The sequence below is a fragment of the Eptesicus fuscus genome, chromosome 11 (assembly GCF_027574615.1).
Source record: "Eptesicus fuscus isolate TK198812 chromosome 11, DD_ASM_mEF_20220401, whole genome shotgun sequence".
NCBI lineage: Eukaryota > Metazoa > Chordata > Mammalia > Chiroptera > Vespertilionidae > Eptesicus > Eptesicus fuscus.
In genome coordinates, this window is record NC_072483.1 from 18075349 (window position 1) to 18099447 (window position 24099).

The 24099-nt window shown below is 41.1% G+C and overlaps 1 protein-coding gene across 2 annotated transcripts in view; it reads right to left on the reverse strand.

Annotated features, from left to right (window-relative positions):
• DARS1 (aspartyl-tRNA synthetase 1) overlaps positions 1 to 24099 on the reverse strand; it is a 67365-nt gene that overhangs the window by 2682 nt on the left and 40584 nt on the right. For both annotated transcript variants that reach the window (XM_008143482.3, XM_054723346.1), the window contains 11 exons: positions 22425 to 22527; positions 18226 to 18306; positions 17323 to 17382; positions 15573 to 15684; positions 13842 to 13976; positions 10014 to 10161; positions 8763 to 8909; positions 4638 to 4680; positions 3347 to 3427; positions 2227 to 2338; positions 1968 to 2039 (listed from right to left, as the gene is read on the reverse strand). In XM_008143482.3, the coding sequence (XP_008141704.2) occupies positions 1968 to 2039; positions 2227 to 2338; positions 3347 to 3427; positions 4638 to 4680; positions 8763 to 8909; positions 10014 to 10161; positions 13842 to 13976; positions 15573 to 15684; positions 17323 to 17382; positions 18226 to 18306; positions 22425 to 22527 (1094 nt within the window). The remainder of the gene's footprint in view (positions 1 to 1967; positions 2040 to 2226; positions 2339 to 3346; positions 3428 to 4637; positions 4681 to 8762; positions 8910 to 10013; positions 10162 to 13841; positions 13977 to 15572; positions 15685 to 17322; positions 17383 to 18225; positions 18307 to 22424; positions 22528 to 24099) is intronic.

A 24099-nucleotide genomic window follows, 5' to 3' on the forward strand; every position in this document is an offset into this window, starting at 1 on the left:
GTTGCCCCCAACTGCCCCCCTGGTTGCCCCTAAATGCCCCCCCCCACTGGTCTGGTCACCCCCTATTACTCCCCCTACCAGCCTGGTTGCCCCTCACTGCCCTCCTCCACCCCCGCCAGTCTGGTTGGCCCACGCAGCCTGCTGCTTGGTTGTTTGGTCGCCCCACACAGCCTGCTGCTCAGTCGTTTGGTTGCCCCTTACTGATCCCCCTGCTGGTCTAGTCACCCCACGCAGCCTGTTCGGTTGCAATGGTCACTTAGGCTTTTAAATATATACTAGAGGCCGGTGCACGAAATTCATGCACTGGGGTGTGTGTGTCCCTCAGCCCAGCCTGCACCCTCTCCAATCTGGGACCCCTCTCACAATCCAGGACTGCTGGCTCCCAACTGCTCGCCTGCCTGCCTTCCTGATTGCCCCTAACTGCTTCTGCCTGCCAGCCTGATCACCCCCTAACCACTCCCCTACCAGCCTGATTGATGCCTAACTGCTCCCCTGCCAGCCTGTTTGCCCCTAACTGTCCTCCCCTGCAGGCTTTATCGCCCCCAACTGCCCTCCCCTGCAGGCCTGGGTCCTCCCCATCTGCCCTTCCCTGCAGGCCCAGTCGCCCCCAACTTCCCTCCTCTGCTGGCCTGGTCACCCCCAATTGCCCTCCTCTGCAGGCTTCATCGCCCCCAACTGCCCTTCCTTGCAGGCCTGGTCCCTCCCAACTGCCCTCTCCTGTTGGCCTGATCGCCCACAACTGCCCTCCCTTGCAGACCTGGTCCCTCCCAACTGCCCTCCCCTGCTGGCCATCTTGTAGCAGCCATCTTGTGTCCACATGGGGACAGCTATCTTGTGTGTTGGAGTGATGGTCAATTTGCATATTATTCTTTTATTAGATAGGATAGAGGCCTGGTGCATGGGGGCGGGGCGCGGCTGGTTTGCCCTGAAGGGTGTCCCAGATCAGGGTGGGGGTTCCCTTGGGGCCTGGGGCGGCCTGGGTGAGGGGCCTGTGGTGGTTTTCAGGCTGGCCACGCCCCCCAGCGACCCAAGCGAAGGTCCTAGTATCTAGGATTTATCTATCTTCTATAATTGAAACTTTGTAGCCTTGAGCGGAGGTCTGGGCCAGCCAGGAAGCTTGGCTTCCTCCATTGCCGGGGAAACCCAAGCCTCCTGCTCGCTCTGTGGCTGTAGCCATCTTGGTTGGGTTAATTTGCAAACTCGCTCCTGATTGGCTGGTGGGCATGGCTTGTGGGTGTAGTGGAGGTATGGTCAATTTGCATATTACTCTTTCATTAGATAGGCTATTTTAATATATTTTTATTGATTTCAGAGAGGAAGGGAGAGGGAGAGAGAGAGAAATATCAATGATGAGAGAGAATCATAGATTGGCTGCCTCCTGCACTCCCCACACTGGGGATTGAGCCCGCAACTTGGGCATGTGCCCTTGACCGGAATTGAACTGGGAACCTTCAGTTTGCAGGCTGATGCTCTATCCACTGAGCCAAACCAGCCAGGGCTATTATAATATTTTAGAACCCATAAGTTAGCTATTCATTTTGTTCTTTGGAAATCAAATGTTCATTTAGTCATAATTCACTTTAAAAGTTCTTATAATTTGCCCAGCTGGTGTGGCTCAGAGGTCATGGTTTGATTCCCAGTCAGGGCACATGCCTAGGTTGCAGGCTCAATCCCCATTAGGGGTAGTGTAGGAGGCAGCCAATCAACAATTCTCTCTCATCATTGATGTTTCTATCTCTATCTCCCTCCTTCTCTGAAATGAATAAAAACATATTTAAAAAAATTCTTATAATTCAGATTTCTATTACACTTAGCACTTATGGACTTACTTATATGCAATAACAGAATACAAAATTTACTTGTTGTAGTCTAATGCTGAAGAAATTTAGTTAGAAATGAATGAACACATTGCCAAATGAAATCTGGGTTGGGAATATTATTGTCATAATATTAAAGAAATGTATTACCAATGCCTCCACCAGCATGAGGAGGGGCTCCAAAGCGGAAGGAATCAATGTATGCCTTAATTTTCTCCAAATCTACAAAAACAAAACAAAACAAAACAAAAATAATTTACCATTTTATTTAGCTTTAAAAAGATAAAAAAGCAATTACTGTTAAATGAAGACTTAACCAAATGACTGTTTCTGAGGAGTCTTTAAAGGGTTTAAAATTAGTTATTTTTAGAATATATATCACTTTCCTAAATACATTTAAGTGGTTTACCAATTCCATGATGTAAGGCTCTCTCTGTTAGCAACTGAGGATCATGTATTCTTTGAGCTCCTGACAGTATTTCTTCTCCTCTCATGAACATGTCATAAGAGTTGGACTGTTTCTGCAGGGAAAACAAACAAGCCAAAAACATCACTTATCAAAAGTGGCTACCATTCTATTTCCATTACACATGTGGAAAAAAACACTTTTGTTGCATGGAGAGCAAGTTCGTTTTTCTCTACAATTGATGATGTACCTGCTCCAATGAACATATTTTGTTTCTATAACACAGGTTAAATTAGTGAGGTTTGAATAGTAACTTCTTTCTTGCCTCTATCAGTTTCATACTCCTCTTCTCCCACACCTTCCAACATCAAATCAGAGCACCATATCTAACTTATAAGAAGTAGTGCTGATTCTCATTTTACTTTATCAACAGAAATGTTTTTAAGGGGATCACTTTTGGACTTCAAATTGTCAATTTAGATTTGTTTTTTATTTTAAGGGAAGCAAACTGAACATCAGTTTACCACAGCTTCTCCTATTCTCTATCAGGTTTTCACTTACTTTCCCTGTCTTTCAATAAACCAGTGGTTCTCAAAGTGTGATTCCGGGATTAGTAGCTTCAGTGTTACCAGGAACTTGTTAGAAAGGCAAATTTTCAAGCCCTACACCAAACCAACTAATCAGAAAGTCTGATGAGGAGGCTCAGAAATCTGTGTTTTAGAAAGCCCTCCAGGGACTCTGGTGCACACTAAAGTTTGGAAACCAATACAATGGAAAAATAGTAAAAGGCCACATTATTTAGATTCGTTTGAGGTCAAAAATAAATTTTGCTAATGTATGCAAATCTAGCAATACTATTTATTACTTATATGGTGTTTCTTCCTCAAATCTTCAAAAAATGACACACAGAAATGATTTTTAAATAGGTCTTCAGAACAATTTGCTAGAATATTCAGATTTCACTTTGACCTCAATTGACAGAAACTAGTAGTAATTCACATAACATGACCACTGAAACTGCAAATTATGAATGAAAACCATTATTTCCATTTACAATTTGACAAAGTAACAATCAAGTTTTCCTTCTTCCCCCAAACAGGTTATTTAAAATCAAATTACTTACAGAATTTCTTGGGTCAGGCATGGTATAGAAAGGTCTTACAGCCAATGGATATTTATCAAGAATATAAAAATCGGTATCATACTATAAAAAGAATAAATACAATTAAAATAGTTTTTAACAGTTTAATGAAAGTGAAAAGAAGGCTAGCACTTTGGCAATTAATGTCCTTTTTTAATACATATGTTTTATACTTCAAAATTACTGTATTTACACTGTAAATATGAGTATTCTACTTCTTTCAAGTAATATCTGTAGCCTATAATATTTTGCCATAATGTTGTATATTCTTCCAATACTTAATTTTCTTTTTTGGGGTGACATGTAATCTCTCTCCAATTTCTCCCACACTGAAAATTATGCTGTGATAAACTTGTTTGATTTTCATTTTTTCCTTTGCTATTTTAGCTCATTTAGTTCTTCAGATGTATTTTATAGCTGTTTATGTTAAGTTACACCAAATATATTTGGGTTTTACAAGAATAACAAAAATTTTAAATCTACAAATTATTTTAGGAAAAATACCTTTATAATATTCACCTTAAAAAACTTTATCTTCCCAACAATTAAAAATTCAGTTTAGATATCTAAATGAAATTTGGTAGTTTTCTTCAATGAAAACTACAATCAAAATCAATAACATTAACATAAAATTATGACATTTTTGTTAGAATACTTACTATGTGACCTAGATATAATTAAAAAGAAACCAATCACATTTCGACTGTTTAGATGTTAAACATATTTGCTAAAACTGGACTGTAGAGGGAATGTCAACAAAGCTCTGCTGAAACAGCATTTTAAAGGTATAAACTCAATACTGTGTAGTTTCAGAAATAGACTTTAGTTTCCCAGTCAGTTTAACAGTTTAGAGTGCAACCAGCAGGAGGCGCTCAAGGACTATTTTTATTTCATCACACAACTCTTAATTTCTTTAAGCACCCTTCTAAGTTTAGCTTTTATATTCTTTAAGAGCTTTAGAAAATGAGATAGGAAAGTAGCTTTCACATAAGAGGCAGAAAGGAAATTCATTCTCCCTCATCTTGGCGTCCTTTCTAACTAATCTGACATAGATATCACTTTTAGAGATACCTCAGTACAACTAAGTACAAACATTGAATACTGAGTTAATCAAACTGTTTGGGCAAAGCCTGTTTGAGTATTTTTTATTTTTCCAAGATTGAAAAAAAATTGCCCCTGGGTTTTTATTTATTCTGGAATCATACTATTCTAGGAAAATCCATGATACATTTCAGATTTAGAGAAATAAATCCAGCATGTACAAGAATCCTACCTTTTCCTTTACCAAACGACCCAACAGTTTTTCATTCGGTGTACTAGAAAACAATGAAAACATGAAAGCAGATGTTTGATTAGCTCTTAGAGTTATTAAGGCACCTCTTCTATTTGAAGTTCTCAAAGAATAAAAAATTCAGCCAAAACACACAGTTGTTTATTCTGCTCCTTTTTAAAAAGCCAAGTACTACTGAAAACAACTTATAAGTGCGCCTGGTATTTAGTAGGTGCTGCTCAATAATATTTAAATAAAACCATAAATAGAATTTAGCAATTCACTGATTCAGAAATAACATGGATGATATAATTTCCCACAGTTACATATGCCAAAAGTTCACTATATGAACATAGGCTATTCTTGGCATTAAATAGTTCCACTTCAAATGGTCTCCCCTTTTCATTACTCTTTTTTTTTTTTAAAAAAATATTTTTATTTATTTCAGACAGGAAGGGAGGAGGAGAGAAAGATAGAAACATCAACAATGAGAGAGAATCATTGATTGGCTACCTCCCACAAGCCCCACACTGGGGATTGAGCCTGCAACTCAGGCATGTGCCCTTGACCGGAATCAAACCTGGGACCCTTCAGTCAACATGCCGAAGCTCTTTTCCACTGAGCCAAACCAGCTAGGGCTCCTTTTCATTACTCTTTATTAAAAGTTTATAAAACAAAAATCACTAATTCTGAATCTTTAAAATATCTATATAATAAAGAGCTAATATGCAAATTGGTCTTAACAATGTCACAGTAACAACCAATTTGCATATTGACAGATCAGCAGGAGGCTGCCTGCACAGCAGGGGGACTTGTGTGAGGCTAGCTTCCCTGCCCCTGGAGCCGTAGGCCTCTTTTCTTCAGGTGCATGCGCCTGACAAACACCCCCATGACACTGCGCCCCATCCGAGAGCACTCTGCCCGGGACGCCACCAGCCTACCCCCTTCCCCCCCACCCCTGAGGTGTGTGTGGGGGCGCTGAGGGGCGACACCCGCATGGCAGAAGGCTGGTTCTTGGGGCATGGTCGGCAGACGCCAACCAGCGGGTATGCACAACGGTGGTGACCCCCGGGAGGGGTCGCAAACGCAAATCGAGAGGGTGTGGACCCAACACGAAGGAAGGGCCCGGGCGAGAAGACAGAGAGTGGATGTCGAGGTAAGGCACCGGACCTGGACGGGCCACCGGGTCAACAACGTGGGGATTCCACCACCACAGACACACAGGGTGGCCCCGAGACGCCCGGGACACCAGTCGATCCTCCCAAGCGCAAAACCTCGAAGCAGACCTGGCCCTGCCACTGTGGAGAACACAGGTGACCCTCACCCCACAGGGAAGCCACTGCGGCTTTCTCCAGCGACCCATCCATTCATCTGCCTGGTCCGACCCAGATGAGGGCTCGCATCTTGGGCGGAATGCCCCCTGACTGTGCCTGCGCAAGCACGCCCACAAACTGCGAATTTCGGAGGGGAGCAGATGGAGAGCCACTTGAGGCGTGGGAGTGGGCATGCGGGGGGGAGGGAAAAACCTCCATGTCCCCCACACTCGGCACTCAAGTGGAGAAAAGCCTCGCGTGTGCCTGAATGCATGCACGCACGCACGTAATGCAGCAGGGTCCCCGCGATGGACATGGCCCGGGCCAGCTGGACCCTCCCCCAACTCGGAGGGGGAAGGCACGGGCCACGGTAGGCAAGACACAGCTGCGTCGTCGCTCGGCCCCTCAAAGCTGGTGCAAGAGGGGCCCGAGTGCCCAAACAGGCGGCTACAGGTCCCAGAGAGGAAAGCAGTCAGTACTAACACAGTACGAAAAGCACAGAATTTTTAATTAGCCTGTAAAAAGAGTAAAAGAGTGAGGGAGGAGGGGGGAAGTAGGGAAGGAGGGAGGGGAGAACTTTATAAAGGAGCCAGTAGAGAACAGTTAAAGAAGGAAAGAGGAGGTATGAATGAACTATAATGAAAATAGGAGCTATAATGAAAATCAAATATAGTTGTATACCGGGAACAGATTTTACAAGTAGGAGTCAGAAAGGAAAAAAGATAAATGATAGTGAATAATTAGGCAGGTAGATAGATAGATATTAAAACAGTGGAGGTAAGTAGAGAAGAGTGTATGGGAAAGGTAGGATGAGAGAGAAAGAGGGAGGGAAGAAAAGTTTTAAAGGGGAGCTGGTAGAGCTTAAAAGGAGAATGGGAAGAAGGAAGAAATGGGGCAGGGAGCACAGCAGGTCCGAGGGAGGAAGTGAAGAAAAAAATTAAGGTGGGAAGGAAGGAAAAGGGGAGGGAGAAAAGGGGTAAAGATAAAGGAAAGAAGGAATGTGGGGAGGGAGGGTCGGAGAAAGATGGGAAGAAGGATAATGGAACAGAAGTAGGAAATAAGGAGGAAAGAAAAGTTTATAAATAAGTCAGTAGGAAAAAGTGTTACATAAAAGAGAGAAAAATTGTGTGAGAGGGAGAAGCCAATAAGGAAGTCAAATACAATTGTGTGTGAAGGGGATAAGATTTTTAAAAAAGTTAATAGGGGTGACCAGGCTGGCAGGGGAGGGCAGTTAGGGGTGACCAGGCTGGCAGGGGAGGGCAGTTAGGGGTGACCAGGCCAGCAGAGGAGGGCAGTTAGGGGGATCAGGTCAGCAGAGGAGGGCAGTTAGGGGGATCAGGCCAGCAGAGGAGGGCAGTTAGGGGGATCACGCCAGCAGGCAAAGTGGTTAGGGCAGGCAGGCAGGTGAGCGGTTAGGAGCCAGAGGTCCCTGAGGGCTCCCGGATTGGAGAGGGTACAGGTTGGGCTAAGGGACCCCCCCTACGTACGAATTTCATGCACCGGGCCTCTAGTATTTATATAAACCAATTACATTTCTATAGCCACTTTAGCATGTACCCTATTTAAGAACAATTTCTAAAATACTTAGGAAAATAACGATAGAATGTACGATTTGCCTTAAGATGTCATCTAGTTGCCCTAACCAGTTTGGCTCAGTGGATAGAGCGTCGGCCTGTGGACTGAAAGGTTCCAGGTTCGATTCCGGTCAAGGGCATGTACCTTGGTTGCGGACACATCCCCAGTAGGAGGTGTGCAGGAGGTAGTTGATCGATGTTTCTCTCTCATCGATGTTTTTAACTCTCTATTCCTCTCCCTTCCTCTCTGTAAAAAATCAGTAAAATACATTTAAAAAAAAATAAAGATGTCATCTAGCAATATAGGGGATACTTAAAATAATATCTATATATTTAAAAGCCCAGCGACCAGAACAGTGGAACGACCAGAGCAACCAGAATGACCGGTGGCTATGAAGCGCACTGCAGCAGCCAACTAGCCTGATCCAGGCCCAATCGGCCCCACCTCTGCCCCCCCCCCCCGATCGGGGGCGGGGCTGGCTGGCCAACCACCCGTCGCACCCCCCCCCCCACCAATGGACTGGCCCGATAGGTCCCCATTGGGGCAAGCCAGCTAGATCGCAACTGTGCACAAATTCGTGCACTGGGCCTCTAGTACAGATATATTTGTTAAACAAACGAAAATAAAGGGTTTTGAGTAAAATGTTTTTTAAAAAGCCCTAAAAAATGACAATAATCATGCCTTTCACTCTTACATCCATATGAATTGTGATGCCTTAAATATTTTAACTTAAGAACCCTTGAATAAAATAGTAGATAATTTCATCTTTGTTAAACTACATAATTTGTTTAAAAATTATACATTGTATGATTTGAGTTTAGATAACATAATACTGTATATCAAATAAAGAATAGTGATTTTTATAAACTTTTGGAGATCTTAATAGTTTTATGCCTTAATCCTGTGTGGGGATGGATTTAGATTATTGTCTATCTTCTCTAACACCACTGATTGAAAAAGAGAGATAAAATATTAGATGCAAAAATCACAGGCAAAAATCTCTATATTCTTTAAGGCATTACAAACTAGGGGGAGAGGGAGCACAAAAATGGTATTTATTGAAGCTTAGGCACACCACATTAAATCATTATTTCAGGTCACATATTAAACAAGAACAGCATCATATAATATACCCAAAAGTTAATAAAAGCTGGGTGAAAAAAGTTATGATTTGTTAATATATTCATTCTTGCATATCTTAAACCTAGTTATTAAAGTTTTAAAAATCACAAAGACCAACCTCAGATCTTCTTCGTCTCCCATTTCAATTCCAGCTTCCCTAAGCATAGCCAATGCTTCACAATACTCTAGTCTTAAAGTAGGCTCCAAAAATTTGAATGGTTCACATGGGAATTGTTTATTCACCGTCTGAATTTCAGTTTGAAACCTATTTGAATAATGATTTAGAGTTAATAATAATATGTGAGATAAATGTTTCCCCCACAAGAGGTCACTGTGGCATTATGTTAAAAATCATTAAAAACTTTTTTTTTTTACTAAAACTGGTGAAATAAGGAACATATATAGCTTTTACTCTCCCACACACTTGCTACAAATTCTTTTAACACAGAAACATTTTAAACATTTCACAAGAATCACTATCTGTGTGATGATGTGCGAAGTTCAGGGGCAGAAGCTCCATGATCAGCTGAGGACCTGTCCAGCTGAACCACTCAGCCCCCTCCTAGCTGGCCCGTTGGCAGGGACCCAAGAGCCTACATGCTATCAGTCCTATGCATTCCACTGATAATTCTGGAATAAGGGACATATGTAGCTTTATTGTTCAAAAGGAACAATAAAGTTTATTTATCAAATGAAAATGCTTTTAGAGCAAAACTCTGTGTAAAATCTGCCTCAGTGCAGAAATTGCCTCAGGCACTTGGTAGTACTAGCAGCAGCTAAGAAAAAATATCTGGTAGGTACTGAGTACCACCTTTGCCACATAAAATCATCATTGAATTAATGTATGTACCAAGAAAATGTTACTAAGAAATTATTTAAGTTAAAGACTAGAGTTTAAACACTTAAAAGATTTAATACCATTTCGGTCTTATGTTGTTTGTCACCATGGTGGCATTAAAGGATTAAAACTTTTTTTGTAACTCATATCAGATAACATTGTTAGAAACAAACTACTCATTTCATGAGGCAATAAAAACTCGGACTTTTTAACTGCTATGAAAGTAACATAGGCTCTATTTCTTGAAATATTCAGGATGTTAGTATAAGGGGAAATACAAGCTGGTAAATGTACCCACCAAAATGAGGTTCAGTAGCTGAAGCCACAATGGACTTGGATCCAGAATAGTATTTTGAGTGTGGATTTTTTTCATTAATTAATTGATCATCTAATTAGCAAGTCTATATGCACACATATGTCCAGTAAAAATTTAGTTTATACATTTAAAGTCAAGAATTGCTTTATTCTGAAGAGCCCAAACTGTTTTGAAATTAACTCTAGCTAGGGATATAAAATACATATATTTTTTACCTTTCTTGAAGTCCTTTGAATATTTGTACTAAAGTGTCAGCAATTTCTTCCACAACTTCATGGTAATGGTAACTAAAAGCCATTTCAATGTCCAAACCGACAAATTCAGTTAGATGTCTGTGAGTATTAGAGTCTTCAGCTCTGAATACTGTAACATTAATAAAAGAAATACATAGCAGTGTTTTAAATTTTGGAGAAATTGAGATTAAATACAAAATTCTGTTTACTTGTACTCAAATGGTACTATTTTCATTATCACTATAGGTTGGAAAGACCTTTGACAAGCCATCTGTTACAGCATTCTCTTGGATAGTTAAGTTCATTACAAATTCCTACAGTCATGTAGTAAAAGCTGTAACAAATGTAAATTAATAAATGAGACTCACAAGAACCCCGAGGGAATGCAAGATCCTGAGGTGCCTTTTCAATAATTAAAAATATTCATTATAGCGAGTTCTCAATTTTATTAAAACTTGACTCAAGCTAAATGAAATCTGTACAAATGAAGCACCTACCTCAGTCCAGCTCTTATTATCCTCACTGTACTCTCTTCCTTTCCAGTCTTCCTGACTAGTCCTGTCCCATCTCTCTATGCTCTCATAATTTAATCCCACCCTATATTTCCCTTTTTTTTAAAAAATATATTTTATTGATCTTTAACAGAGAGGAAGGGAGAAGGGATAGAGAGCTAGAAACATCGACCAGCTGCCTCCTGCACACCCCCCACCGGGGATGTGCCCGCAACCAATGTACATGCCCCTGACCGGAATCGAACCTGGGACCCTTCAGTCTGCAGACCGACGCTCTATCCACTGAGCCAAACCGGTTTCGGATATTTCCCATTTCTTAATACTAACTAGTCTCAATTTTATTTTCTCCCATGCTTTTAACTTAGCTTGCTTCTTCTGACTAGAATGCCATCTCTGTTGTCTTTACCTCCTACTCTGTCCTTAACGCCCATTTCAGTTTGAATTTTCTTTCATGGCATCTCTAGCAAACTCCATCTTCTTCCTCTTTTTTACCCTACCTATACTACATAATTAACACCAACCTGCTGACTCTATACCACAATTAGATTATTTGCTGTGAAAATCAGTTGATTATTCCCTGTGGCTGCGATATGTATGCATGTCTTACTGTGTCTCAGGATCCTAAGCAGGGATGATATTGTTCCCTTAGCACTCAAAGCATGGTCTGCATAGCAGCAGCAGCAGCAGTACCTGGGAGCTTATGAGAACTGCAGAATCTCAAGTTTTACCCCAAACCTCCTGCATTTTAACAAGATCCCCAGGTGATTTGTGTGCACATTAACATTGGTGAAGTGCTGGCTGGATCTTCTTTTATTGCGCAAGGCTATATATGCAGCAAGTGTTCAGCAAATAATTGCTTAATAAATTCAGAAAATTAAGACATTTAATGATCTTGCCAGTTTCTCTATTAGCATGTATTTAATTTATCTTAAACTATCAAAAAACTCATATATCTAAAATAACTTGCGAAGTTTCTTTTTTTTAACTTGGTTGAGTTTTAAAGAATATAGTAAAGCTATTTTTTTTTTTGCTTAGTTAGCATCATAAAAGAATTTGCTTCATGATTACGTGTCCATGCTTGACTTTTAGCAAATGTATATATATTAGAGGCCTGGTGCATGAAATTTGAGCACTCGGGGGTGGGGGTCCCTCATCCCAGATTGCGAGGGCGCAGGCCAGGCCAAGGGACCCCACCAGTGTATGATTGGGCTTGGGGAGGGACAGGGAAGGTTGGCCAACTGGGGAGGGACTGCAAGAGGGCTCCAGGGTGTGTCCGGCCTGTCTCGCTCAGTCCCGATCAGCTGGATCCCAGCAGCAAGCTAACCTACTGGTCAGAGCGTCTACCCCCTGGTGGTCAGTGTATGTCATAGCGAATGGTCGACCGTCTGCCCCCTGGTGGTCAGTGCATGTCATAGTGAGCGGTTAAGCAGCCTTAGCATATCATTAGCATATTACGCTTTGATTGGTTGAATGGTCGACCGGACGACCAGACACTTAGCATATTAGGCTTTTATTATGTAGGATTTTAATATTCTTTTATTGATTTGAGAGAGAAAGGGAGAGGGAGAGAAAGATAGAAACATCAATGATGAGAGAGAACCACCAACTGGCTGCCTCCTGCACACCCTGCACTGGGGACCAAGCCCACAACCTGGGCATGTGCCCTTGACTGGAATTGAACCTGGGACCCTTCAGTCCACAGGCCAACGCTCTATCCACTGAGCAAAACCAGCTAGGGCACAAATATATTCTTAAAACACATGTTAATATAATTTATTAAATCCAGACATTTGTTAGTATTTTCTAATAGACTTTAGCATATTATCAATACTAAGGACAGTACAATTAGTAATAGTAAGAAAGAACAGCTTTGGAATAAAATTGGCAGAAAGTATACAGAGGTACATTTGTAAACTTACAACACTAGCAAGGAGCTTTCAAGGACAACAAAATATATTACTTGAAAGACTGAAATCACTTTTTCTTTATTATTGATGGAGAATTGAAAGGACAGTCCAAATGGGAGCTAATTCTATTCTAATTACATTTAAGTATAATAAACTAGAGGCCCAGTGCATGATTGAATCATGCATGTGTAGGGTCCCCTACACGCTTTCGCTTTCGATCGCGGTGGAGCTGGGTGCCTGTCCGCTGGTGCCGGAGCAGACAGGCACCCAGCTCCCCTGCTTTTGATGGTCCGCGGCGGGACATGAGCTCGCTGCCCCAGAGGCCCCTTCTGTTCGGCAGCACAGCTACGGCGCAGGCACTGAGCTCGCGCCGCCACTGGCGAAGCGAGCTCAGCGCCCTGCCGGCCCAATCGGCTACCCCGGCCACCCTGAGTCCCGCCCCCTGCGCCTCCCTCTGGCCCAATTGTGGGCGTAGCGGAGTGATGGTAATTTACATATTACCATTTTATTAGGTAGGATAATATACTTGAATATATTCAGAGGGTGTATATTTTCAAAGCATGCATTTTTAAAATGAGATAGTCCCAAAATATATGTTTTCTTCAGCCTTCTTCTGTAGGAATATATTCAATGCTTATGATTCTATTCATATGAATGATGCTCAACTGTTTAAAGAACTATTGAACATACAATTTTTTGGGGAAATGTCTACTAGGCAACATTGTTATTTTTACCCCCCAAGTCTAGTATTTATGTAGTCAGTATAAAAAAGGATTTAAGCTTTAAAAAGGTCTGTGTAAAATGTGTTTCTAGCCCTGGTTGGAGCATCATCTGGTACACCAAATAGTCTTAGGTTTGATTCCCAGTCAGGGCACATACCTAGGTGGGCTCAATCCCTGGTTGGGTTACAGGAGGTAACCAACCGATTCAGAGGGCATATGTTTCTCTCCCATATTGATTTTCTCTCTCTCTCTCTCTCTCTCAACAACAAAAAAAAAAAAAAAAAAAAAAAAATCAATGAAAACATATTTTTGGATGAGGATAAAAATAATAACAATTAAAAAATAAAATAAAATGTGCCCTAACTGGTTTGGCTCAGTGAATAGAGCGTTGGCCTGCAGACTTAAGGGTTCCAGGTTCGATTCTAGTCAAGGGCATGTACCTTGGTTGCGGGCACATCCCCAGTGGGGAGTGTGCAGGAAGCAGCTGAATCGATGTTTCTCTCTCATCGATGTTTCTCTCTCAATGTTTCTCTCTCTATCCCTCTCCCTTCCTCTCTGTAAAAAAAAAATCAATAAAATATATTAAAAAATAAAATAAAATGTGTTTCTTAAACCCTAGCTATGGTACAATTAATGAATTTTGAGATAATCTTAACTATAAAACCTTACCTGGTCCAATACAGAAAACCTTCTCAAAATCAGCACAAATACACATCTGTTTGTACAGCTGTGGGGACTGAGCCAGATATGCGTTATTTTTAAAATATGACACAGTAAATACATTGGCTCCTCCTTCACTGGCAGCTGAAATAAAAACATATATGTTACTATAATCAATTGTAAGCTTATCAATGCAAACTTCTAGTAAATATAGTTTATACTTTTGATTCAAATACTTCACTTAAATAAAACCACTAGAAAATAAAATTTGCAGAGAAACCATAGTCTATATATGTTTTATACCTGCTTCTAAACAGTTTATATTTAGGGAAATTTGCTTCTTTGGCTATACCTTCATTTTACTTATTTGGATATATACGCTCCTTTTCTGCATCAATTTAACATCTATTAAAAGCTACTTTAGCTTTGTAAAAATTTTTTTTACAAAGAAAAAAAGATATTATTAATTTTCCTAATTAAGAATTCAATGTTCATCCTGGCCAGTGTGAATCAGTGGTTAGAGCATTGGCCTGAGCACAGAAAGGTTGCGGGTTTGATCCCTGTTAAGGGCACTTACCTGGGTTGCAGATTCATCCCCAGCCCTGGTCAGGGCATGTGTGCGAGGTAGCCAATCATTTCTCTCTCTCTTCTTCTCTCTCTCTGTCTCTCTGTCTCTCTCTCTCTGTCTCTCTGTCTCTCTCTCTGTCTCTCTCACCACCCCTTCCATTCCCTCTAAAAATTAATGGGAAAAATATTCTCAGGTGAGGATAAACAAAACAAACAAAAATAATTCAATGTTTAAATTTTTTATTTTCAACTAAATGCCATTAGTAACACCTCTCCCAACTACTGAATTTTAGAGAGAGTGAAAGGGGGTGGGGAGAGATAGAGAAACATTGATGTGAGAGAGACACATCGATAGGTTGCCTCCTGCACACACCCCGACACAGGCCAAGATTGGGCCTGCAACCCAATTGGGAATCAAACCCAACCCTTGGGTCCACAGGCCAATGATCTAACCACTAATCCAAAACTGGCCAGGGCAGTAACACACTTTTTAGTGTTCTTTAAGCAATTCTAAAAGGGTAAAATGATTAAGATAATTTTCTCATATAAGGATGAAAATTCATTTTCCCAACTGCAATATTTAGTATTAATTTTACAATGCAGTTTATACAAAACAAAATTACAATATGAATTTAAAAAGAAATCTACATAATGAAAGTAATTTCTGGTGCAACTTACATAATAACAATCTTGCTTTGTGTGTTATAGTCTTACTTTACAATCACTATCACATAATGACTCCTGAAATAAGTCAATACTAATAATATAGTATTACTGATGCTAGTGAGATGGGACTGCTGCTATGTATCATAGTCTTTGAAATAAATAGTCTCAGAGCAATAAACCTTGAGGGATAGTTGGGATTCTCAAATTAAAAAACAAACAAAACTAATAGTAAGCAACTTGGGAAAAACAATTTATTTTTTAAAAAAATATATATTTTATTGATTTTTTACAGAGAGGAAGGGAAAGAGAAAGAGAGCTAGAAACATCAATCAGCTGCCTCCTGCACACCCCCCACCGGGGATGTGCCCGCAACCAAGGTACATGCCCTTGACTGGAATTGAACCTGGGACCCTTTAGCCTGCAGGCCGACGCTCTATCCACTGAGCCAAACCAGTCAGGGCGAAACAAATTATTTTTAAAAATTAAGAGAAATATCTTAAAGCATACCTGAGATAATTTTAGGAGTCTGAATCTCCACAAAACCTTTGTTAATTAAAGTTTCTCGGAAAAGATGGCAGATGCCAGACTGGAGACGAAAGACTGCCTGGCTAGTTGATGTCTATAAAATAATAAGTTCTAATTAAATCAACTTGACACATGAAATAAATAAATAAATACTTCCTGGGTAGTGCAGGGCTTACAGAGAACATAATGCCCCATCTAGGGTGCTAGCTGATATTGCCATGAGGGCCCAGGATTGCCAGATTCACCTCCAACTTTTTAAGGAAAGCCATTTAGATCTAATGTGAAAACCCCCATTTTCCAATGGTGGCAACAAATTAAAATAAAATAAAAATGATGTAAGCCAAAGAAAAATGTTCTTTGGGTCAAATTCTAGAGGCAAAATCAGTAACTTGTGTGAACAAATAGCATAGGCAAATACAGTAAGCTATTTAACTGCTGTGGCCAAAATGATGAAAACCATGAGGTTTCTAGGCAGTATCAAGAGGACTTTTGATTATTGCTAGCCTTTTCTATATACTACAAATTAATGTGGAAAAGTAACAGTTTACAAAAAGCAAATGGTCAGGGGAGACATGGGTTTACAATAAGGGCAGGCCTGTAGATTGCAGAAAAGCTGGAAAGAACTTATAAGGTGACAAAGAACGTAAGCTTTAAGTGGTATATGTTATGTAAAGGAGGAAGATGTGGTCAAAACCTTAAGAAAGAAAGATGACATTGGTTTTACTATAATGATGAAACCACTGAAATCTTTCACTTGCAACCAAGCTAGAAAGGGAAATAGAAGCCTGAGGTTACTATATAAACCAAAGGGTCAACTACTTCTTTATTATTAACTAGAGACCCAGTGCACGAAAATTCGTGCACTCTGGGGGGCAGGGGGGGTCCCTCAGCCCAGCCTGCACCCTCTCACAATCCGGGACCTCTCAGGTAGGGTCCCTAGGCCTGGCCTGAGATCAGGGCCTATCGGGGCTTTCCTTCCCTGGGCTGCAGGCAGCTGGCCCCACCCCCACTGCTGCGATGTGTGCAGCGCTGCCCAGCTTCCCACCGCTTCCCCTGCCACCGGTGGCCTCCCTCTGCAGGCAACAGGCTGGGGTGCAATGGCTTGGCTGGTCTGGGCCTCCCTCTTTCTTTGCTGGGGGGCAGTGCCAGCCCTGGGAGGGGCCGTCTGCCTACCTGATCACCCCTAACTACTTGCCTGTTTACCTGATCACCCCTAACCACTGGTCTGCCTACCTGATCACCCCGAATCCTTCTGGTTGGTCAGCCTCTGGTTATTACGACCCAGGGTTTTTATATATTAGGAATTCTGTGCTTAGATCAAATTCAGAGGATTGAGGCATTAATTACTAAACTTCACCAGATTGCTCTAAAATCTGCACATAATTTCTTTCACAATTTTCTAGTGATATTAGTAGTTATTATGTTTCCACTTGCTTACTAACTTGTCTAAAACAGGTTATCACCTTGAAGCAAGCCTTTTTACTGGCTTCATGATTCTTTGTCTTTTTAAAACAGTGCAAGTCAATATCCTGTGAACTATTATTTGACTGTCCTTGTTGCCTGCAATTCTTTTTTGGGGGAGGGTCAGTCGGAAAGGTAAACTGTTTCTTGTATTATCATACTTACATATAAGCAAACAACAATCAGTTCAATGAGCCCAAGACAGGTATGTTATCCTTGCCCTCCTTGATTTTGGCATAATCATGTCCCTTAATAAATAAATGAGGCATACCCTAAGATCAATGACTCTGTTATCTAATCTTGTATCCTGGTTAACAGTAGCTCTTCCTTCCTAAAAAAAAAAAAAAAAAAAAGAGAAAGAAAAACAGATTTTACAAATTTTTTTCAGAACACAAAAAGCACTTTTAAAATATATTCTTTTATATAATGATTTAAGAGAGAAAGGGAGAGGGAGAGTGAGATAGAAACATTAATGATGAGAATCATTGACTGGCTGCCTCTTGCACGACACACACTGGAAATCGAGGCCGCAACCCAGGCCTGTGCCCTGACTGGGAATCAACCATGACCTCCTGGTTCGTAGGTTGATGCTCAACCACTGAGGCATGGTGGCTGGGCCAAAAAACACTTTTAGAAGCCATGTATACTTTTAAGTGACAGGTGTGTTTATGTGTATTAATATTAAACCCCAATCTGCCCTGACTGGTTTGGCTCAGAGAATAGAGCGTTGGCCTTCGGACTCAAGGGTCCCGGGTTCGATTCCGGTCAAGGGCATGTAACTTGGTTTGCGAGCACATCCCCAGTGGGGGGTGTGCGGGGGGCAGCTGATCGATGTTTCTCTCTCATCGATGTTTCTAACTCTCTATCCCTCTCCCTTCCCCTCTGTAAAAAAATCAATAAAATATATTAAAAAAATTTGTTTTAACTTCTAATACTGTAAATATTGACAGATATACCCACAAAAACAAAAGCTTGTGAGGTCAATTATTTTTAAACGTGTAAAGGGATTCATAGATCAAAACGTTTGAGAATTGCTGATGTAAGAATAAATTTAAGTAAAAATGAAGCTCATAACAACAGGTACCTTTTATATAGAAGCAGGGCATCAACTTTTCAATGTTTTGCAAACTAAACATACAGAGGAAGCATAGTGTTTCAAAAAGTATAATTTTACCTCTTCTCCTTCCACCTCAGGCCGAATGGCATCATCCAGCTGCAGGGGCAAACGGGGTTCAGCAACACTGATCACATAAATCTGAAAGTGAGAGATTACCAAAAAAGATCAAGAAGCACACAAAACCTGTTATTCTTTGCTTTTTAAAAAAAATCTACAATTGACTTAAACATGAAGGAATATTTGCATACATCTTTAACTGAAACTATGTATTAAAATAAAACAATATGGTGTATGTTTTTCACCTACAAAATGGGGATAATAATATTTCTTGCCTACCTCCCTGGGTTGGTGAAACAGTCAAATGGGAAAAATATACTTTGTAAACTCTAAGGTGCTCACCAATGGGATGAATAAGTAATAACTGGTGTTGAGGGGTCTGTGTTTAAGGACTTGCTTTGTCACTATAGCTGTTGTTAGGCAAGTCACTTAACCTCAGAACTTCAATACCGTACTGTGTAAAATGAGGTCTGCAGTAAAAATCAAACAGAATAATGAATATAAAAACATTTTCATTTGAAGGGGCCATTATCAAATGGGTTGTTAACGGCATTTAGCTATTTCTATCAACAGAACTACAGTCAGCCTAACTCTGCTGTACCTCTCCTTCCTTTTCTCATGCTTTTCCCAAATATGCCTTCCTTGCTTTCTTTCATCGAACATATTATATCTCCTTTCCTTCCGCTCTCCTGGTTGGGAGCACCATACAAGGGCATTCCTTTATGGTGTTAATATCCCTCAACATCCACTCACACTAATTGCATATTTTAGTGCTAAAAAGCAGTCAGGTCATAATGAATTAGCTACTCTTAATGTTACCCCATTAATTGTTCCCAGCTATGTCTAGAAAACCTGCTAAAGCACAAAAGGAAAACAGACCTTATTTAGTTAATTCAGGAAATTATATTCTTCCAGTTGGTAGATCACATTTAGCATTCAGGTGAGAGAGACACTTAAAGAAAAACATATCAGAAGGATACTCCAGTCCTCCTCATAGTAAAATAGCATTATTTGTCACCAACTCCTATACCCAAATTGTGGCACTTCCTTTTGATGAGTTAACAGAAACTTGATCTGCAATGCAAAGTTGGAAAACTGAACAGCAGCCTCTTTTATTCTGAAAACATGTCTTTACATTGATTTTAGAGGGAGAAGAATGGAGAGTCATCAAAAGGCTGCCTCATGCACTTCCCCTACTGGGGATCAGGCCTGCAACCCCAGCATGTGCCCTGATCAGGAATCGAATCTGAGACCACTCAGTATGGGACAATGCTAAACCAAATGAGACACATCAACTAGGGCTTTTAAAATATTCTTTTGCTCAGCCAGCGTGGCTTAGTGGTTGAGTGTCGACCTCTGAACCAGGAGGTTATGGTTTGATTCCCAGTTAGAGTACATGCCGAGGTTGGGGGTTCGATCCCCAGTGTGGGGGTGTGCAGGAGGCAGCCGATCAATGATTCTCTCATCATTGGTGTTTCTAGCTCTCTCTCCCTCTCCCTTCCTTCCTGAAATCAATACAAATATATTTTAAAAATTCTTTTTAGAACTAGTAAAAATTCATTGTCTCCTTCACTTGGTTGTGAGTATTCTGAACCTCACAGAGTGCTTGGTGCAAAGTATATTTTCAGTAACTGCTGGTTTGAATAAATAGGTAAGTCATTGATTATAAAATTCTATTTAGTATAAAATATTTATGCTTTGTGAGATACGTTATAATTATTTTTTTATTGAAGGAAAATTTGTAAGCTCTTTGGGCTTTATATTTATTATCAACATTAATTAAGTTTATAATAAACTAGTGGCCCGGTGCACGAAATTCGTGCACATCAAAAGGGAATTAATTAGAGGAAATACTTCAATATTGCTATTTGCCCTTTTCTATAATACAAGTGTCAGAGATGAAAGAAAATTAGTTAAAATGTATATGAAAATCTCCTTCCTGTCAGAGTCTGTGGTGCGCTGCGGGACCCAGAGTCAAGTACCCGCCCACCCGCACACCTTGAAATCGTGCAAGACCCAGACACGGCCGGCCCCACCCCCGTCAAGTCCCGCAGGGTGACGCTCTATCCACTGAGCCAAACTGGCCAGGGCCACCATTTTATATGTATACTAGTGGCCCAGTGCACGGATTCGTGCACACTGAAAGGAAATTAATTATAAGAAATATTTTAATATCACTATTTGCCCTTTCTCTATAATGGAAGCATTAACCAAACTCACAATCGACAATGACAGATCGAAACACACATGTGCGACTGGCGCCAGTGAGAGCTTTACATGTATCGTGCATGCGCGAATCAACATAGCCTTTTATAGATATAGAATACACTTGCTTAATTAGATCTGCTTTCTGATTTAGCTAAACTTTTTCCAGCCCAGTGAAGCACCCCAACTTCTCTTTCAGGTACTTGTCAGCAACACAGCAGTAAACATCAACATGAAGCAGAAACCTGAAGTCATTTTCAAAGTCTACCATTTCTTACTTCTTTCCAGTTGGGTCAAGTTTCTAAGCTTTCTAAAACTCCACTTTCCAGCTAATGGAAAGAAAATAGGATTCCAGCGAGTCTCCTATCTACCTACTCCAGGACTTCTGTGAGGGTCAAATGAGATGAGGCATGAGAAAACGCTTCACAGATATTTGGTTAAAGTGTGAAATGTTTGCATCTGGTTATAAAGCAAGTCGTGTTCCTGGGCTAAAGAAACCGCAGGAAGGCTAGTTGTTGCTAGGGAGAGGAAACCAGGAGCTGCTACGTGACGTCATTACCCGGTGCCCATAGCGCCCATTTCTGGGCTGGGCTGGGCTGTGGGCTGCATTTTATGCCATGGGGTCTCGGCAGTGTTAGCTGTGATTTGGTGGGCTGTCGTTCTGGGGTGTTGGCAGAGCCTGTGTCCCACTTGGGGGAAGCCGAGCGTTGCGTTGTGGGTGCCAGGTCCACGGTGCCGTTTCTCTGTAAATGGCCAGTGTGCGTCATAGCAGCTCCTGCGTTGAGCGTCTGCTCCGATGGTCAAGGCATGTTGTAGCGACCGGTCAGATGGACACTTAGCATGCTAGCCTTTTATATATATGCTAGAGGCCTTGTGCACAAAATTCGTGCATTCGGTGGGGGAGGTCCCCTAAGCCCAGCCTGCACCCTCTCACAGTCCGGGAGCCCCGCGATCCATCGCCTCAAAGAGGTAGGCCCTGTCCACCTGGCCGGGGTTCTGTGATGATCACCCCTTGCAGAGGGAAGCCCAGGCTACCTGCCACAGCGCCACCGGCCGGGTAGCCTGGGCCTCCCTCTTTGGGGTGATCCATCACGGGGCTCCATGATGGATCACCCCAAAGAGGTAGGCCCTGCTCACTAGGCCAGGGCTCCACAATGGATCACCCCCCCAGAGGGAGGCCCCGCCCACCCACTGCAGCCCGCTGGTCAGTGGTCTGGGCTGCCCTCTGCAGGGTGATCATGTGATTGCACCCCACTGAGGGAGGCCCCGCCCACCCACCAGTTGGTGGCCTGGGCCTCCCTCTTTGGGGCAATCGTGGAGCCCCCGGATTGATCGATTGCCCTGCTGGCTGGTGGCCTGGGCCTCACTCTGCAGGGCGATATGGGGCAAGGTCCAGATCCCCGCCTTGGCTGGCCTGGTGCCAGTGCGTGTCATAGCGTGGTCATTCAGATGGTTGTTCTGCTATTGGGTCATTCAGTCGATTTGCATATTATGCTTTTATTATTATAGATAGATATATTTAAAAATATTTTTATTTCAGAGAGGAAGGGAGAGGGAGAGAGAGTTAGAAACATCAATGATAAGAGTGAATCATTGATTGGCTGCCTCCTGCATGCCCCCACTCCCACTGAGAATCGAGCCCACAAGCCAGGTATGTGCCCTTGACCGGAATCTAACTCAGGATTCCTACAGTCCACAGGCCGATGCTCTGTCCACAGAGCCAAACTGGCTAGGGCCACAATTTATTTATTTATATATATATATGTGTATATATATATATATATATATATATATTTTAAATATATATTTTATTGATTTTTTTTTTATAGAGAGGAAGGGAGAGGGATAGAGTTAAAAACATCAATGAGAGAGAAACATCGATCAGCTGCCTCCTATAGGGGTGTGCCCGCAACCAAGGTACCGAATCGAACCTGGGACCCCTTCCACTGAGCCAAACCGGTTCGGGAAACAATTTTATATTTTGAAAAAGTTACCTTTTGAACATGTAGCTCTACATCTTGCTGCGTACAGCTTCCAATTTTCTGATTCACTTTTCTCACAACACCTTCTACATCTACGATGCTCTCTTTGTTGATGCTGTCAAAAGAAAAAAGTTCCCGACTTTAATCATCTCATCAGAGTGTCAGAACTCATTTGGTGTTTCAACAGTAAAGCTGAATATATTAGACACTTCTTTAATAGAGTAAACCACTTGAGATAAACCCAGACTATTTAACAATACACTATTATGCAGCACACCTTGTGAGATTCCTTGAAGAGAAGCTTTTCTAGATGCCATCATTTAATTACCATTTATAAAATACTCTGGTTATAAAAGAACCAGCACTGAATCACAATAGGAAAAAGTCTTTCAATTATTTATTAAAGAACATTTCCCTCCCTATAGTTGAAATTTACTAAGATCAGCATTTCCTATAACAAAAAACACTGGCTTCAATAAATGCAATTACTGGGATGAAATGGAACTAAATAACAGAAGAAGGCCAACTCGAAACATTTCAAGGTAATAAAAAGACTTTGGGGTGCTGCAATTAAATCCTCATTGCCTATAGAATATACACTGTCATTTACTGAATTTATGGCAGACAATTATTGGGTTGTTAATCTCATTTAAGAATGTCACTCAGCTAGCATGACTCAATGGTTGGGCGTTGACCTCTAAACCAGGAGGTCACAGTTTGACTTGCTGTCAGGGCACATGCTCAAGTTGCAGGCTTCATCCCCAGAGTTAAAGGCAGTCCATTAATGATTCTCTCTCATCATTGATGTTTTTCTATCTCTCCCTCCCTCTCCTTTTCTCTCTATAATCAATAAAATATATATATTTTAAAAAAGAATGTTTATATGAAGCGAAATATACATTAAGAGTAAAATAAATGCATCTTCTGGGAAGTTTAATTGCACAGCAAACTTGAATTTTTCAGGAAAATCTGCTCCAAACTCCCTGTTTATCTGCTATGTCATAAACCCTCGTTAACTTGTGTATTAACCTCTCATGGTTCAATTCCCTATCCTGAATCATACAGAATATGAACAAAAGATGTAACTCTCAGAGTGAAAATTCTATGTATTCTGAAGAGGTACTGAGTCCTTCCTTAGTAGTTATGGTGCTATTTGACAAGATTCCAGAAATCCAACAATGCTTATTTTACAAAAGAGAACACCACAATCCATTTCAATGAACACGTGCTCAGGGTTGGGAAAAGGATCAAAATAAGAATAGATGGAAAATGGTGAAGAAAAAAAATTTTTTTTCACTTCACTTTGCTATCCTGCCTAAAATTTCATAGTGTCTGTTACCAACTACCTTAAAAAAGAAAAATCAATAGTACACACATAAGTCTTCTGAACTAGGGCTACCACCTTACACTAACTAAACCTGTGTATTGAAGAAACTCACAATTTATCATGGCAAATGAGACAGTTGGTAAACTAAGATAAGGCTCCTCTGTGACCCAAAGGCACAAGAGGCTTCAGTTTATTGTTAAAAAGGCTAATACTGGCAGTCTAACGTCACTGAACTTTTGGTCAATGTGACTGCTGCCTTCCAGGTGCCCTGTTTGTTTGCATGAGCAAACCAGATACAGGAGTATATAATTCAGGCCTTGTGAAAATTCTGCTGCTCACTTTAGACCTTTCTATAAGGAA